Here is an 18,510-nt window from a genome sequence, read left to right as displayed (position 1 = left end):
GGCCCTGAAAGGAATTCATGAGCAAAACCCCCCTTGTGGTCAACCACCATGGGACCTTATTTCAGAAAAATAAATGTATGGTTATCAATATCTGTTTTAGATAGTTATAATCCTTCTTTGCTCAGTACGCCATTGATGCTTTGGGCACTTGAATCGACTAGATTGCAGTAACAATCGGCTCAAAACTAAAAACTAGTGCTCTTAAACAACAATCTACAGTTATAAATTCACTGTTATTTACAGAAATGAATGGTGTTCACGAAGAACACTTTCACGGTGGCGAATAAGTGTTTTTTCGACTCTCTCACAGGGAGGTCGGAAGTCATTTGACAGCAGCTGGTATGCACTCTCTCTTGGCTGAGGACAATTCATCCAGATTTCTGGAGGCCCACACAGAGCCGTGAAGCCGAGTTGTGTGGTTGATGGACAGCCTCTCTAACTACGCCACCTCCCTGCCTTTCTCCTACATCTCCTACATCTTTAAGGCTTATTAATGTACAACTAAATGGATAATGTTGCTGCTCATGTTATAATCTGAAGCATGCATTTTGTAATGGATTAGATTGTTATCCACTTGTAACAGCCAATTGAGCACATGTATTCTTGCTGCACGTGTAAACATTGTTAGATTATGCTCTGTCATATTCAGCCTTGAATCTTGAATTATGTTTGAGCTATTCCAAAAAGTATAATTCTCTCTTCTGTGCTAGAATGCAGATAGTGTATTATTATTACATATATGACACAAAAACAATGTGTCTTTCAAACAAAGGGGACCTTAGACTATACCCATAAAAATATATAGCTATTATTAAAGCAGCCCTGGTTCCCATATTCATGTTTGGCTTGGAATGGCAACACAGTCTCTGTATTATGTTGTACCTGCTTTCATTCTCCCTACTTTATTTCACTTATGTGCATGTGAATTGACTGCATCTGTGTTGAATTCAAACAGGAGCAAGAACACATGTTTATTTGTGTCTTAAACCCATTCCCATGAACTAGCCTGTGCCTCTTTTTTAATCTAATTTCCACGTCAACCTCCAACTGCTGCTTTTTGTCATGTCAGTATTTCTCTGTTTTTATGTATCCTTTATTCATCCCACAGTGGGGAAATCCTTCTCTGCATTTGACCCATCCTCAGTTATTAAGGAGCAGTGGGCTGCAGTGAAGCACCCGGGGAGCAACTAGGGGGTTTAGTGTCTTGCTCAAGGACACTTCGACATGCAACTAATGGGGAGAGCGGGGATCGAACAGGGTACCTTGTACTTACGGAACAACCACTCATCCCCCATGAGGCTGCACATCCCCTTCATGAATCTAATGCATCCCCTGGAACTGTCTCCACACTTTTCACCTCCAGCTATTGCTCATTTGTACATAGACTGTCTGACCACATCTCTGTCTGGCAGGATGAGCCTTCAGCTTCTTAAGCCACGGCCCCTTGTGTCCAGACGTGTGAGGATACGGCTGAGATAGTTTTAACGCCTGGAATTAGAACGTGCTGCCTGCGTCCTGAAATCAGACTTCTCGTTATGGTGAAGGAATACAGACAACCATGCATTTGTGCTGGCTGGCTGCCTTTCGTTTCTCTGCCTCCATATTGACAACAAACGCGGCGCCGCTTGTTGCCCATCTGCGAAAAAGCCAGACGATCCATTTTGACAGGCATGCATTCTCCCCGTGTCGCCTGCCAAATGTTGGAATTGCATGAATTATTTGATTGGATCTGCTCAAGAAAATGAATATCCATATGGATCTGACATACATTATACATTTTCACTTCACAAATGTGGTCAAAGGCCTTTTTTCTTCTTCTCTTCTCATGATTCCTTTCGTGTTTTATATGCAAATGTATTTTTTTAACTTTATCAAAACATGCACACACACACATACTTGAAATGTGTTGATTTCAGGCGCAAAAGTAGTCACGATCGGCAAAACCCCTCTTCTTCCCACGCTTTGGTTACTTTGCATTTAAGCCAGTGTAAATGTACGCGATAATTAACTCCCCAGATAATATGACATGAAGTGATTTAATGCGTTGTAAGATGTCTTCGGATTTAACAGCCGCTTGGAAACAACAGAAAAATGTGTTAGTGGGGATGTAGCGTGAGTGAAAGCAAAGATATTCACAGAGACATCTCTGCCTGCACTTGAGGCTCTGCCACAGGATATTACGACTGCACTCTTTAAGAGAAGCAATATCAGCTCGCATGTCATCTGAGACGGCGTTTCTTTAAAGGCGTAGCGTTCTGATTACCAACCTTTCCTTCCTGCAGCAGTGTCTGCAAGACAAAGCCAAAGTAAAGTACAAAACAATGGGCTTTAGGTACAATTAGAACAAAGAAGAAGAAAATGTTTACTTAAAAAGTGGGAAAACTAACAATTTAAATAGGTCGATATAAGTCCGCAATTGCCAATGTCAGTGAGCATTTCTTTTCAGAACTGGCCAATATGGTAAATTGACCATGACTGGAAGCATAGAAATTTGAAATTATTCAAATGTGAGCTCATTGCTTTGCATAGAAAATAAACTGGAGAAAGAAAGGGCACTTTAATACTTCTTCACTTTTCAGGCAGCGTGTGTTGATATAAGAAAACAAACAACAAAAAAGATTCAAAAAATGTGGTCTCTCTTTTCCACAGCAGTCAAAACATGCTTTTATTGACTTTTAACTTCAAGGACTATAGCTGTTTAGATGTTGTGAGATAAAAGGAGATCACATAACAGGAGCTGCAATCCGCTTCCTAAAAAATTACTGCAAAGGCATTACTAATATTTATTTTATTTTATAGCAAGACTAAACATAATACACTTACAGCATAACAAACGGACGACAAGAACAGTAAATACAGGACAGGTAATGCAATGACGATTATCTGTCATGTTATCACCCAGACAGTCGAGTAGTTTCCCTGTGTTTCCTGTTTCCTGTCCCTTTGTCTCCTGTGTGTTTTACCTGTTTAATCATTTAGGTCTGTCTGTCGGTAAGGAGGCGTGGCCATCTGCTCCTCCTCCCTCTCCTGGGGAGCACCTGACACCAATCATCAATCAAGACCTGTATATGTACGCGTATGTGTGTGTGCATGTGCTCTCTGACCTGTGAAAGGAAATAAATAATGAAACAAGAGCGAATAGCAGAAATTATGCAAAATAATCTAACAATAATAAAAATGATAATAATGTACACTAATGATACCTTTGCATCCTAACACTTTCAATAAAAACAATACAAATAAAGTATAGTGGGGCGGGGGGGTACTGACAGTTTTTCTGCCAGTAAAATATTTATGGGGATATTAAACATGTTATTTATTCACTTCTCTCTTTTGTAAAGCAGTTTTTATTGTTGCTTTGTTGTACTGATTGGTTCAGCCCCTAGGCCCTTATAGAAGGGAGCTGGCCAATAGGTGGCCTAAGCTCTGCAGGGGTGCAGCCCATATAATTCCCATTTGTCATAATTATCATTATCAAGGAATAACATTATGGAGTAGTTTTAGATCAGCATTAAGGTAAATCAAGTATGGCTTTGTGTGCGTGTGCACACTGAACACGAGGAGAGGTGTGTGTGTGTGTGTGTGTGTGTGCAGCAGACTGGGTTTCTCTGAGAGGCAGACATGGCATTCCAAGATACTCCCCCAGCACCGGCAATTAATGATGACAATTTAAATCCTGATAGGCTGGTCTTTGCCGGGCCAGACGCGTTGAGGAAGGCACCTATCTAATAGATGCCACATGATATTAATGTACAGAGGCACGCCGCCTCTAACCTGGCAGCCTCGGGAAATCAATCACCACCCCGGCATTATACTTCCTTTTGACAAATATGCTCTGCACGGCCAGGTAGCAGAGCTAATGGCCTCCAAAGTAGATCTGTCAAAGACACAGTTCCTATTAATTATTCAGTCACCTGGGCTCCTATGCTGTGGTGCTATAACCGTACAATATTTACAGTGCTGCAAGGGGCTGCTCTCCCACCGGCTTGCTTTCCCTGAAGTGGCGAGCTTCCTTTTGCGTGAGCCATAATTCCATCTGCTCCAGTTCTACTGGGAGACAAGCTGCTCTCATCGCTTCTCAAGAAACCCAGCGGTCTCTGGAGTTGCATGAAAGTAAACACGACTTAAGGCCTGAGGAAGGATTCGCATTGTGTTTTAGTCGTTAATGAGACAGGTTTCATCATCATGCTGGAGTGGAGGACGGGAGTCGACCCTGTCGAATCCCGTGAGCGTTTGTGTGTGTGCTTCTTTTATTCCTCATCAGTCTAGATGTGAATGCAGGCTAAATATAGTTAGTAATCACGTGTGCATAATGAGGCATTATAAATGTAACAAACAGGGCAAACATGGGCACATGTGTTTTAAAAGGGTTTGCCAACAAGCGAGAAACATTGCAGGCGGGGTTAAACAAAGAGCACAATGGTGGCAAATCCAGCTGTTACTAGACAACCACTGGCCACCGTGCTCTTACAGAGTGAAATCCCCTTTTTTCCACCCACAGAGGCGAGAGCAGGGTGGATGGCTTCCGAGTAAGGGGAGAGGAGGGAGAGGAGGGAGAGGGTGGAGAGTAAAAGGAGTGTTGCTGCATTCATGTGCATGTGGGGAAAGTGGGAGGAATGAGCTTCATATAATAATAATAATAATCATTTATTTTATATAGCGCTTCTCTAGACACTCGAAGTCGCTTTACAGTCAAGAGTCCAGTAGTCATACACACACACAGTCATCCCGGTGGTGGTAAGCTACATCAGTAGCCACAGCTGCCCTGGGGCAGACTGACGGAAGCGTGGCAGCCAATCAGCACCTACGGCCCCTCCGACCACCACCAACATTCATTCACATCCATACGAACCGGGGTGAGGCTGCGGTGCATGTCTTTATGTGGAAATGCAAAAGTACTCCGCTGAATTCTGACAACAGCGTCCTTAATCAGCGGTCAGATGTTATTAAAATGAAATGTTTCATCACGTTCGTAATCAATAGCAAAAGTGTGCCAATGCAGGAGACGCACGTGTAGCTATTCGTGGTCTTTTTGTTTTGTTTTATGTAGCAAAAGAAAAGACAACGTCCTGGATGCGACAACATCATATCGAGGATGTCCTCTTTGATTTCTAAATATGAGCTAACGGGACAGTTAAAGGTTCTCTGTATGTCATTCAGAGCGTCACAACATTAGCTTTGTAAATACAAAGAGGAGCAATGTATCATAGGAAGATGATGAATTCACTATTCTGTGTGTGTTTGTTATTTGAGCTTCTCTGTGCTTTGTGTACATGGTCAAGTTCCCAGTTCATCCTAAAGGGGTTGAATGGAGTTGCGGTCAGAGCTCTGTGCAGGCCATTCAATGTGTGTGCTTTGTGCATGTGGCAGTCACGTTTAAACAGGAAAAGGCCTTCCCAAAAACTGTTAGTGCACAATTGGAATCTTGCTGTAGCAGTGAGATATCCCTCTGAAACAATAAGGGCTCCAGCCCCCACTAGTATGTAGGGTGACCACAACGCTACACAGTGTACAATTACACATCACTATTCAGATTCTTACTGATATGGCAAAGTGTTTTCACTGTCTTTTCGCCATTATTACTGGCCTATGACAGATATATATTCAACCCTACAGGAATTGGATTAGGTGAATGAAGCACGACTCAGACCAACGGGAGAGTGGAGACTGTTGTGCCAACATCTTTACAGAGATCTGGCTCCAGGACATTATGGATCAAACTGCACTTGACAGGTCAGCATAACAAAGCGCAGAACCCCAATGAGGAGAGGAGGCGGACTGTTTACATCAATCATGCCTGGTGGTCGAACAAAGTCAAAGTTGATGGGAAATGTTTCCTTGTGCCCAACCGTGCTGTTTTTGTTTTGCCACGTTTTTGTTGCATGACATAAAAATGCACTACAACTGCATTTAGCTGTGCAACTCTGTGTAGCAGGATGATAATAAGAGTTCCCTCAGTCCTTGAATTTTAAAGCCTTGTGGTCTTCGAAAATCCTTTTGCTTATGTTTGTTTTTTATCTTTTGAAAAACTGAGGAAAATAATTCATGAGAAGAGTTTTACCTTTCTAAATATCAACAAAAGAAAGGTTAAAATGTGATGTGAGTATCTTCAAAATGTATATGTTTATTTGTGCAGGCTCCAATACACTTAAAAGGTTATACTGTATCGGTGTCATTGCCCTATCAAAATAAATGCCCTTTGCCATGCCAAACATGAGACATTTCATATAATAACTCTTTAATAAAGTGGTCCTCTAAATTGGTCCAATAATAATAGCCTCGAACAAGAATACAATATCAGTAATAACACGGGCTGTACCTTTACCACGTTTTAATTATTATGGTGTGTGGACCATTTTGAGCTGGGGCGTTTTTGTCAATGTACGCGCGGGCACGCTTGTGTGAGTGTGCGCGCTTTGATGTTTGTGTGCGTGTATTTTGAGGTTGGATTTTCACCCACGCCGCTTGAACGCAGCATGCCAGTCACGTGAGATGCTCCACTAATAATGCAGTGACGTTCTAGAGCTCCGTCAGTAGAGCTGTGTCTGACAGCCTGACTCTCCGGGCCAACAGCAGCGTTGCCCGGTTGAGCAATCCAACAAGGGGTCAGTCAAATCCGGAGAAAAAGGGAAGATTCTGGAAGAAAGAAAAAAGAAGAAAAAAAGGTGTGGACTGGTGAAAGTGTACGACCGGTTATTGTTTCTTTTGTTGTTTTTCCTTCGGCACTGGGGGGAAAACATGTTTTGTGAGTGATAGGTGGTGGAGAGGATATTCATTTTTATTCTTTTTTTTCTCCATCGCTCTCCCACTGTAGGCTGAACCATCCTGCCGGGCATCGGAGAGGACTAGTCGCACCCCTGCTGCTCTGCCGCGACCCCCTCCTCCTCGGAGCGGATCGCGCTTCGGATAAACGTGTGTGGATGCTGTGGCACTTTTCTCTCACATGTTGACGTCAAATCGCGTCTCCGGTGTGGCAAGTAAACAAGGATAAGATCACGGGGACACAAAGCATGTTTATGAAGTGAGACTTTGGTGTGCAACGGACACAAGAAGCCGGTGAGAGAGAGAGGCGGAGTCGCAGCAGGAGGAGAACCAAAAACCTGCAGGTTTGTTGAGCCTGTGGGGATGAGGACGAGGAGGGACGTAACACATCCAAGGGTGTCGGTGTGATTAGAGGAGAGGAAGCTGGACGAGGAGAGCCACGGACGCGCGGGTTGACTCCAATCCGGGGAGGCGGTGATGGCGGGGAAAGGGACCGGGGTTCACACACTCCGCCTGCAGAGCGCAGCCCTGTCAGCAGCCGCAGCAGCATGAGGAGGAGGAGGTACGCAGCACTGCATGTCTCATCAGTTCTCCACATCCTCATTATTCATTTAGCCTTCCCCGCCCTTCTCTCCCCTCCATTAGGCTACAAGCAGCCATCCACCCTTCCCAGCCGCCTCTGCATCCATCCATCTGTCAATACATTCATCCATCTATTTGCCCTTCCTCTTGTGTCCCAACATCCTGCACCTCCTCTCCATCAGGTACTTATTGGAGCCCCAGTGGCTTCCTAAAATGTTGCAGTGACAGTCAGTTCAAGGTAGACTTACTTCAATAATTAAGAATACTTTGTTTTTATTCTACCTTTACCCCCTTATGGTAAATGCTGATGATATATCTTGTTCATCCTTCCCAGAGCAGATACAAGATTCCTGAAAGTACCGCTGACATAATACAAGGAGTCATCGGTCCACACTGTAACCTTTTCTTTGACATAGATTCAAGTTTAGAAAACTCCTCGTTGGACCTGCCAACAGGCCAGGGAGTTCCCATTGATCCAGTTCAATAAACAAGGCTTTTTATCCACTTCATCACGTCCAGCTGCCTGAGCTATTTGGCACTGCAAGCCTTTGCATACTAACTGCTGAAATGGATACATTAAAAAAAGCAACTAAGCTCACCATCTGGGTATTCATTCTGCCCACTAGACTATGAAACTTTAATAGGGTCTAATTTTCAAACCACCTCATAATTTATTGCTGTGGCGTCTGAACCAACAACCTCGAAAATAGTGGAAGTGGGAAGAATACATGCAGCTATGGGCTTTATGAACAGATAAGACTGTTAGAATTAGATTGAAAAGTTGGCAGCAGCACAATGAGAAGGGTTGGGTATCACTCGGGCTGAGTGGGAGAAAACCACCATCATATAATATTTACAACATGCTATCGTAGCTCAGAGCTGCCAAAGCTTTTATTCCCAGAGGGCTCTTGTATTTTTGAGTCCACTTCTATGAGGCTGCTGTATCCTTTGTTACAGCCTTTTTGTAAAGGAAAAATTAATCTAAATGTCACCCATGTGCATCTACATTATGTAGCTTTGACCTGTGTGTTAAAGGGTCAGTTCACACACTGTATTTATCACTTTTTGGGTTAATCTGGTACTTTTTTGAGACGTCCGTCTGAGGGTTCTGCCTTGGGAATGGGAATGTTCACAACATGGAACAGTTGCAACTAACTTTACATTGAGTTGTTAAATAATGGTTGTTTTCGTGTTTCATTATTCTGTCCTGTCATTTATGAATCTAGAAGTTTTAGTTTGGTCAAAAAGAGGCAATTACTGTTTCCCAAAACCTAAGGTGACATCTTCAAATAGCTTCCTTTTTGTGTGTCAAAAACTAAAAAAGGTTTACTCTCACAATACAAAGAAAAGCATAAAACACTTATGCTTTAAAAATGCAGAAACACTATTTGAAATAGTTGCAAATTATCTGTCAATCAACTAATTGATTAACTAATAGAAAAATAAAGTTTTTAAAACCTCTTGTTATTATTGATTTTGATGTATGGATGTGGCATGAAACAGTTTCTATCCCCAAAAAATACATTCCTCTATTTTACTGAGGTTGAGGCAGAGATTGTCAGAACTGGAAAATATGGCTTGCTATCTCGAGAGAAGGAAAGAGAATATATATATATATATATATATATATATATGTTGTCATTTGATTGAATGGACCCTTTAAGGATTTGATGATCATGTTTGTTGATGGGGGGCTCTCGTGGCCTGGCCTAGATCTGACCAGCCTGTGTGTGATGAAGGGTAAAAAAACAAAAAAACACAGCTGGCCATCAAGTGTCACTCATCTGCTCTGCAACACTTCCTCCCAAAGGTCCTATCCTATCAGGCTACACCGAACAACATTTAAAAACAGGCCTATACCCCAACAAACTTATTATTTATTTTTGACAGCCTTTTATTGTGACCATTTCTTGGATAAAATGTTTTGTTGTCTTGAAAACTGTGTGCCTACACATAAGTCTTATTATCCAAATAAACAATAGCACTGGGTTTTGGAAGGCGATGTTGCGGTAATGTTATCGCTTCGAGCACCACGACTTTGATTCACTTCCATTGTATTTTGTGTGTGGGCTAAATTTCAGATCTTTTGAAACTCAGCAGATGAAACTCAAATATCTGTGATAAACATATCACAAAGAGTGAACTCAAGTATGTCGGCCTATATAGATACAAACAAAGGAAAACAAAATATAATCAGTGGACAGTGTCACTTAACTCAAAAGCTGGACAAATTCATTGCAATACACATTTTATCGTTCAGAAATAGATAAATAAATAAGTAACATTGGCAAATGCCTAATACTTGACATTGAAATTATTTATCCAATATATAAATCTCCCTCTGCTTCTGTCGTGTCCAGGGGCTACGTGGAAAAACTATGGAGTATTTCGGAAGAACAAGTAAGTCTATTGAATAAGTTGTAACATTGAGAGCGATTAAGAGTCCTTACAACTCGTTAGAAAGCAACCAAATAAGTGAGTTAGCAAAGGAAACTGTACATTAGGACAATTTGAGCATCAAACATTTCATTTCCTGCATTCCGGTTAATCTTCATGCAAAAATGTATCATGAAAATGTCATATAATTGAAAACACAAGATTCAGGAGACAGGTGGCAATTCCACATATAAAGATATAGTGGAATATAATGCAGTAAGTTTCTCATGCATTCTGTATTGGTTTCAAATATCTGTTCTCCTATAGATCAACTTCTCATTTAGTGTTATATCTGCAGAGTCAACAAAAATAAAGGCATGATTTAGTTTTCCTTCCTCTTTTGTGTCTTTTTGCTTGGGGAAGTGAATAATGTGCATGTGGCACATTTTTCACCGGAATGACCTAAAAGTAATGGATAAACAGTTAAAATTAGGGATGCACCCAACATTTTTAGTCTGGATATCGAGAGCCATACTTTGGGTATCTGCCGAGTACCAATCTTCTCCCAGTATTGAATTAATACGCATCATTGGGTAAGGCAATCAGGCACGCCCATTGTGATCCTAATTTAGAGAAACAAAATGGAACAAAAACATGCCTAAATGTTCTGAATCGTTAGTAAAATAATGGTTATCAATACCAGATCGGCACCCGATTTAGCTAGTTATCACACCGATATCGGTATTGGTGCATCTCTACTTGATTAGCTCAAAGGTAATAAATACAGAGTTGTGAATAGTTAGCTGAAAGTAAAACTTAAACAGTTGTCATAGTTAGCCAAAATAATGCATAAACAGGTGCTCATAAATATCGGTCAGAAAATGACTTTTGAGGTTGTAGGCAGCTGAATAGGGGAGTAAAGTGACGGGGACAATAACACATTACAACTATACCATAGCAACAATGAGGGGAACTCAATAGCAGCTTTATTACTTTCAAGTGACTGCTCTAAAACCGGGGACTGAACACTTTGGACGATTCCTTTTTAAGATGAGCTCAGCATGACCTTGTGAGAACAAAAGCAGATGTGAAATTCTTTAAATTCATTGCTTTGCAACATATGCAATAGCAATGGGAAGAGAGATCTCAAAAAGAAAGTGACTGATTGAATCTTAAGTTGTTTCCATAGACAAAGAGATGGCGTGAGATTTAGGTTTGGTTTTTGTCTCTCAAGTGGAATACTAATAATAGAGAGCCAGGGCAGAGTCTGACATTTAACAGAATTTCAGACTCTGCCCTCCTTGCTCAGTGTTGGCCATATGTATTGGGCATAACAACTCACCAGACTACGATAAAGCATCAAATGGAGAATTGGCATGAGCAATCTGAGAACCGTGGCGAGTCCAGAGAGAAAATGTAATAATAAAATCACAGATGCCAGCTGCATTATTTTAGGTAAATATTCAATTCAGTTAATTTCTTGTCACCCAAAATGACAAATTACAAATTTGCCTCAGAGGGCTTAACAATCTGTACACATACAACATCCCTATGTTTTTGATCTGAATTTGTGAGTAAAGCTGAAAATACGGACACTACTTCAAAAGTCGGATTGGTGCTTAAGTTGTTAAATACAATAAAACAAAGAATAAACTATTTCCGTGTTGGTGGTGATCAACCCCACGACCATATGTGATAGTAAACTGCATGTCTGTAAGGTTTAGACAGATAGTTGGAAAACTCAGTCAGGCCTGTTTTAATAAACATAATTCAACCTTTAACTTCAGTGAACTGCCACTCCAAATGGCTCACAAATCGTAGCTGTTAAGTGTCTTGAGGAAAATGTGTCACTATCACAAAGTGCACTGCCTCACTGAATGAAGGTCACATACCCATCGCCATCAGCAAAGCTTGTTTTCCATGCATTGCACAGAATGTGGAGGAAAAAAACAGGCCCGACTGCTTAGGCGTGGAAAAAAAGAAGGCAGGGCGAATGGTATTCATACCTCACCGTGGAACCTATTTGCTCCGTTTACTGTATTGTTTTCCTCCAAGTCCGGGGCTGATATCGTGACAGAGAAAAACACTCTAATATATGCCTCGTGTGTCACCACTGTGTCACCGGCCCAGCCTTCGTTCAGATTATTGACCGCCTCGGAATCGCTGGGGCTTTAATTAGTGCTAGTGTAACTAATTGGTTTCCATAAAAGTGACATTGATTGGGAGGCAGGAAAATGAATTAATGAGGATAAGCATCGGCAGATTAAATGGAACTGCTCAACAGCAAATGTCTGGATGTCTGTTCTCCCAGTGAAAGAAAAAAAAGCCCAAAGGCTGATACTCCTCGTGTCACACCATTCACGGTGATCTGCATGTGATTGCAGGCGTGTGGGCATCCAATACACGCGTGTGTCCTTCTGTGCATCGATGTGTTTACGAGCCCCTCTGGACATGCATACTTCATCAGAGCTCACGTAACTAGATGTTCATTTAATTGACAGGAGGAATCTCTCAAGCGTTGGATATGCTTCGATGTAAAGTATGTTAACCTTTAAAACAAAGCCGACCCTTGCCCCTCTCATACTTCTGTAATTGCTCGCGCTGGGTAAGCACACTCGCTTGAAAAGGTTATTGCGTTCCTTGCCAGTTGTCATGATGAATGAACTAACATAGCAGGTAATAAAAATGGGAAGTTGAGAATATCTGCTTCACACAAAGCTAACACGTATAGTGTTCACGCAGAATAATGCATTTATTTGTATTTTTACGGAGGCCGCAAATTATTAAAAAGCTTCGCAAATAAACAAATTGGCCAAGCAGGCAGTCGGTAAATGAACGCACTCAGGGATGGAGTCAAGACTTGCACTGCTGCTGCTACATTAATAGTCACGAGTTTAACTTGCAAGTTTCTGTTGACATAATCTGTGTGTGTGTGTGTGTGTGTATGTGTGTGTGTGTGTCATCATTGAAGACAGCAGCGATGCCGCATGTTTCTCGTGTGGATATAATTACGTGTGATTAGCACATCCATCTTTTGTGTGGGTCTACAGTCACAAGAGTGACATTGTGTGCCGTGCGTTTGTTGTTTGTACCATTACGTCTGATCTGCAGTCGGTTGGGTCCGTGAACGCACACAAATAAATAGATTGTGTGTGCACTGCAGTATTTGGTGTGCATATGATTATGTGCAACGCACAGTACATTTTTGTGCTTGTGCAAACTGATTGTTTTGCCTAAGTGAGTTAGCGAATCAGGGTGCGCATACGTGAGCGCCTTTGTGCTTCCCTTGGCGCGCAACTCGCCGTGGGCAACAGATGCGATCATTGGCATCACATTTGGTCTGCCTTGCCGCATGTGTTGTGTGTGTGTGCATGTTCTCTTGCACGGGTCTGCGTTCATGGCCGTGGGAGAAATCGAGCGGCCCGGGTGTTCTCAACTAGACGGTATAGGCAGCATTGATAAGCGGAAGGTGGAAGCTGTATGGCGGGTGAAGGCCGTTATGGCCGGAGGCTGGCTCGGGCGTCGCCACCACTGCCCGCTGGACCCTGAAAACCCCCTTTGACAGAAGCATCTCCGCCCTAGCTGTCGCCGCGCGGCAGGGGGCTGATGATACTCGCTTGCCCAAGCGGCTCAGTGTAGCCTGAGCCGGCATCACGTTGCGCAAACTTGCAATTTATACTCCTGCCTCAGGCATTACGCTGAATAATGACATGCGAGAAGCAACCACCAGCTCACCAAGCCCAGCAACAGACAACCAGCTCATAGTTTCAACGAAGAATTTGAGTATTTTCTCATTCTTGTCATAGTCATAGATGTGAAATGTGTTCATGATGATTAAGGAAATGGACTTTTTTATTGTTTGAAGTAATAGGACGATGTGCAAAACAATTGTTTTTACTATGATATTCATTTACATTACATTTAGCTGATGCTCTTATCCAAAGCAACTTACAATCATGCTAGATTCCTCAGCCGTAGAAACAGTTACAGCGAGCAAATCAGGGTTAAGTGTCTCGCTCTAAGACACATCGAGTAGGGCGGGATTGAACCGCCAACCCCTGATTGAAAGACAGACCTGCTAACCACTGACCCACAGTGACCCTTTCCTCTGAAAATGTATGTTATCCTGAATTTCAACAACTCGGCACACAACTGGATGCACCTCTATGACCAGCTACCGATGAACTGAACGCACAGTATCATTTACAGCAGCAACCTTCACTTATGCCACTGGCAACGCTGTTCTCTGAATTTCCATTTTTTTCCTCAGCAAGCCACATCCCCAGAGCGTGCTGTTTTATTTTTTTTACGTCCATGTCCATTCAACGATGCTACAAAGCTGTCATTGATTCAACTTTCCTACTTTCAAAATGTTAAGTCAACTTAAAAAGGTGTTATTCACCATCATGGACCACGCGTCTAATTGGGGCCTTTGCTTCTGGAAGAAATTAATTCAGAATTACTTTGTCAAAACAAACCATGAATAAAACGATTTTCAAATATGCTCGGCTCTCCCCACAAGTAGAATGAAAAACACATCTGCATCTCAGATAATTGCCACGTGGCTCAGTGCCAGGGAATCTGAGGTACTGCCAAAACGGTTTTCTCATGTTTCTTTCTTTCTTTTTTTCGTTTCAGATTAGAGAGAGCAAACACAGAGGAGGTGATGCGTATCATAACCTGAAGGAGGGGAGACATAGAGCATGACCTTGTGTTTGTCTACAGTGCCAAGGAAGAGCCTGGAAGAAGCCTCCATGGCCAGAGAATCATCGCCTTCCTAGCGCCATCAGGAGCCCCTTTAACCCTGTTGCAAGCTGCACTTGGGGGCTCAACCCTCCCCTGACTGCACCAGGGGGCTCACTACAAGCCATCTAACAGCTCAGATAACCCTCTGACTGTTGGTAACCACATGTTTGAGGCGACTGTGTGTGACCGCCGCCGCCGCCGCCGTCCATTCTCGAGCAGCAGCTTCCTGCGACCCCGATCTGCACCATGCAGTGGAGACGGCGGCACTGCTGTCCCATCAAGATGACCTGGACTGTCAAGCGTTCGCTCTTCCGGACCCATGTGGCCGGCCTCCTCTCGCTGGCTCTTCTCTTCACCCTCTTCCTATTCTTCAGCCACCAGGACTGGCTGCCGGGACGCAGTGGACCCCGGGAGAACCCGCTGGCCTACACTGTCCGGGGCTTCCGCAGCCCAAAGGGAGAAGCCAACCAGAGCAGCTCCCTGAGGAGCCTGTGGAGGGAGACGGGGTATGTGGCCCCAAAGCCTCTGCTCAACCTCAGCTCCCAGCAGGCGGATGGGGCAACGGGGGAGACTGCAGGAGGTGGAGGAAGCAGGACGGGCGTTATGGGGCTCGGGGACTCGATGAGCACCAACAACAGTTTACAGAAGGAGATGGGTGTGGGAGGGAGGCTCAGCGCTCAGCCCTACCGCTACATCCTGAACGAGCCGTTCAAGTGCAGGGACAGCATGCCCTTCCTCATCATCCTCATTGCCGCAGAACCTGGCCAGGCCGATGCCCGCAACGCCATCCGTCAGACATGGGGGAATGAGAGCATAGCAATGGGCCTGGGGTGTGTCCGTCTTTTCCTGCTCGGCACAGGAAAGAGCTCAGACACCTACCTCCAGAGCAGCATCGAGGAAGAGAGTCGCATTCATCTCGACATCATCCAGCAGGACTATCAGGACACTTACTACAACCTGACCATTAAAACCCTGATGGGTATGAACTGGGTGGCCACCTATTGCCCACACGCCTCCTATGTGATGAAGACAGACAGCGACATGTTTGTCAATACAGAGTATCTCATCCAAAAGCTGCTGAAGCCCGAGCTGCCGCCCAAGCAGCGGTACTTCACCGGCTACCTGATGAGGGGCTATGCACCGAACCGAAACAAGGACAGCAAGTGGTACATGCCGCCGGAGCTGTACCCGAGTGAGCGCTACCCGATATTCTGCTCGGGCACGGGCTACGTGTTCTCAGGGGACATGGCTGAGCTGATCTACCAGGCCTCGCTCAGCATACGCAGGCTGCACCTGGAGGACGTGTACGTGGGGATCTGCCTGGCGAAGCTGCGCATCGACCCGGCGCCCCCTCCCAACGAGTTCCTCTTCAACCATTGGCGGGTGTCTTACTCCAGTTGTAAGTACAGCCACCTGATCACGTCCCATCAGTTCCACCCCAACGAACTCATCAAGTACTGGAACCACTTGCAGAGCAACAAGCACAACGCCTGCGTCAACGTGGCGAAGGAAAAGAACGGCAGGTACAGACACCGAAAGTTTCATGGAAAGAGGCCGCCGTGATTCAACCTGTGACTGCCACCCGCCTCAAAAAGAAAGCGAGACGGGCGCACTGTAACTACAGCCGAAGGAGGACATATCAAACTCAGCACTATACACTATATGGGGAAAAGCACATTGTTTTTTGGTATTGTGTACAGTCGATGAACCAAACTATTTTTTTAATTTGAGAAAAAAAAGTTAAGTATTGTAAACCTGTCAAACTATTTCTAAAGGGAAGATTGGTGGACATGTCTGCGATGTAGAGCGGGCAAAACAAAGTGCTGCTGCTCCAGAGTGGTGTTTATGATAATTCAGGTGCCAACAGAAAAGGGTTATTCATACTCGGTTAATGTGACGGCTCTCTTTGAAAGGGTAGTACAGTATGTCACACTCTACAAATCAAAGGAGAAAATATGTATTAAGACACAATTGTGTTTACACAGGCAAAAGGAAATGCACATGTATTTTGTCGACAGTCACGCTACCTAAATATGAATGAAAGTATCTTTGACGTTGACCAGTTATGCTGCCCTGTTTCTCAGTGTTTACTTTACAGATTTATCAAAGAATTCAACACTTAAGAAAAGGTTTATCTGTCATATACTGTATTTTGTTTAAAAAATAATCTACATGAAAGCACTCATGTCACGTCAGAGATGACTGAGATTGTATTTTTTAAAGCTTTACATTGAGTATGACTGCACTTGAGCAAAATGTGCAATGAATTAATTAACAATTAAATGTACTGAACAAATTTTGTTTGCACTTGTGTGTGTGATTCATCTGGGACTCTTATGTAATCAGGCAACTATAATATCATCACTGTGTACACAAGCCATGGGCAGCAAATATAGGGCAGGGACACAATTCAATGTCCCTGCGACACATTATGAGGCACAGTTTCTGTTTTTGTTCACAATATTCATCAAGCAAAATATAAAAAGGTGCCCTTTTTACAATAAGCGTCCGTTCAGGTTATTTAGTGAATCACCAGTTTAAAAAGTACAGACAAGATTCTTTACATGTCAATTTCTTTGAGAGAGGTGTGATCCAAATAATTCCTCCTTTACATCGCTTCCTTACAATAATAATTCTTAGACTTCTCTGCTCACCTCTTTTTCATTATTGTTTCTACTTTTATGACTAGCAGTGTATGCACCGTTAATGAATTATCTAAAAACACAATTCAGAACAAACCAGGCAAATAATGTGTATTTTCCACGAACACAGCCGCCCATCGTTAATAGGAGGTAATATTGCATTCAGTGGACCTCGGAGTAAATGCATTAACTTCCAAATAGAAAAAGTGAAACATTCAGATAAGTTCAGGTCAGGTAGAAACAATGTGAAGACAATCAGGCTGAGTGATGAGAAATGAATTATACATCGAACCCTCCAGTGTCTCTTGGTAATATTAAATATTCGGCTGCAAAACACCCAAGTTTAGATTTTAATTAAAAATTAATGCATATGATTTTGAAAGGCTGCCAGTGTTACACCAGATGAAACCGCCTGTGCGTGTGTTTGAGTGTGTGTGTGTGTGTGTGTGTGTGCGTGTGTTTGTGCGTGTGTGTGTGTGTGTGTTGTGATGGAGGGAGGCAATAAATAAATCCACGCCAGAGTGCTCAGGGCCAACAACACAAAGAGCACATACAATTGGGTGATGACTCATGGCATGTATCAGATTAAGGCAATCTGAAAAAGGTAGTGAATAACCGGGTCTCCTACACATCTGTCAAGTCTTTTTTTTTTTTATCATCCACACGTTTGAGAGATTCTGTTAAGGGAGCTGTAGAATGGGTAAAGTTCCCACAATATGTTAAGCCGATAATCACTACGCAGAAGGGTCTGAAGGGCGGAGGAGGCTGAAAGGTAAAGACAGCGGAGGGAGAGAATATCAAGATGTTCATCTCAGATAAACTGCACAGTGCAAAGAATGATTTGATGCTGGAGCCACGGGCAAAGAAACAACAGCTTTATGTGTTACACTGTACACAGTCGTGACAGACTGCCACAGTACCAGCCTCAGTTGAACAGTTATCTGCAGTTTAGGCATAACAAATGTTTCTGGAAACAGAGTTTCAAGATGATAGCAGTCAGCTGTAGGATCTATAAATTCGCAAAATATCCAGAAATGGATCTAAACAACAGATATTTTATTCTAAAGACTGCCAGAATGTATCCAGAGAACTCTAATCCATCATCCAAGAAACCTGTCCTGCCACACCATTCAGGGCACACGGTTTAACAACCTGAACATGATGTCCTAAGACCTACTACTTATTCTCTCTGTGGGGCACTGACATTTTAAGTGCTATACAGTACGAGTAAGTGCACCTCTGAAAACCCAATGAAAACTTGCAAATGAAATACTAAAGGGCAAGATGGTCAACAACAAAATGATTGCAATATCGAATAAAATGAACACCTGAACCATTGCACATAACAACTGGATACAAATAACCTTGGAAATGATAGTTTCATGAAGGAATGCTAACTCAA

At 43.1% G+C, this 18,510-nt stretch overlaps 1 protein-coding gene across 7 annotated transcripts; it reads left to right on the top strand.

The window, feature by feature from the left end:
- The first annotated feature begins 6,557 nt into the window (after positions 1 to 6,557).
- Positions 6,558 to 16,763, top strand: b3galt2 (UDP-Gal:betaGlcNAc beta 1,3-galactosyltransferase, polypeptide 2). Of its 7 annotated transcripts, XM_056414397.1 has the most exons (5): positions 6,558 to 6,665; positions 6,815 to 7,324; positions 7,408 to 7,526; positions 9,705 to 9,744; positions 14,359 to 16,763. In XM_056414397.1, exon 5 carries the CDS (start codon positions 14,713 to 14,715, stop codon positions 16,027 to 16,029), a length of 1,317 nt encoding a protein of 438 aa, XP_056270372.1. In that variant the 5' UTR covers positions 6,558 to 6,665; positions 6,815 to 7,324; positions 7,408 to 7,526; positions 9,705 to 9,744; positions 14,359 to 14,712; the 3' UTR covers positions 16,030 to 16,763. The 7 variants fall into 7 exon arrangements, with proteins under 7 accessions (XP_056270372.1, XP_056270373.1, XP_056270369.1 ...); XM_056414398.1 differs by lacking the exon at positions 9,705 to 9,744 and having other exon boundaries at positions 14,446 to 16,763; XM_056414394.1 differs by lacking the exon at positions 9,705 to 9,744.
- Positions 16,764 to 18,510: the final 1,747 nt, after the last annotated feature.

The sequence above is a fragment of the Pseudoliparis swirei genome, chromosome 5, assembly GCF_029220125.1.
Source record: "Pseudoliparis swirei isolate HS2019 ecotype Mariana Trench chromosome 5, NWPU_hadal_v1, whole genome shotgun sequence".
Taxonomy (NCBI): domain Eukaryota; kingdom Metazoa; phylum Chordata; class Actinopteri; order Perciformes; family Liparidae; genus Pseudoliparis; species Pseudoliparis swirei.
This window is presented reverse-complemented; position numbering and strand designations above follow the sequence as displayed.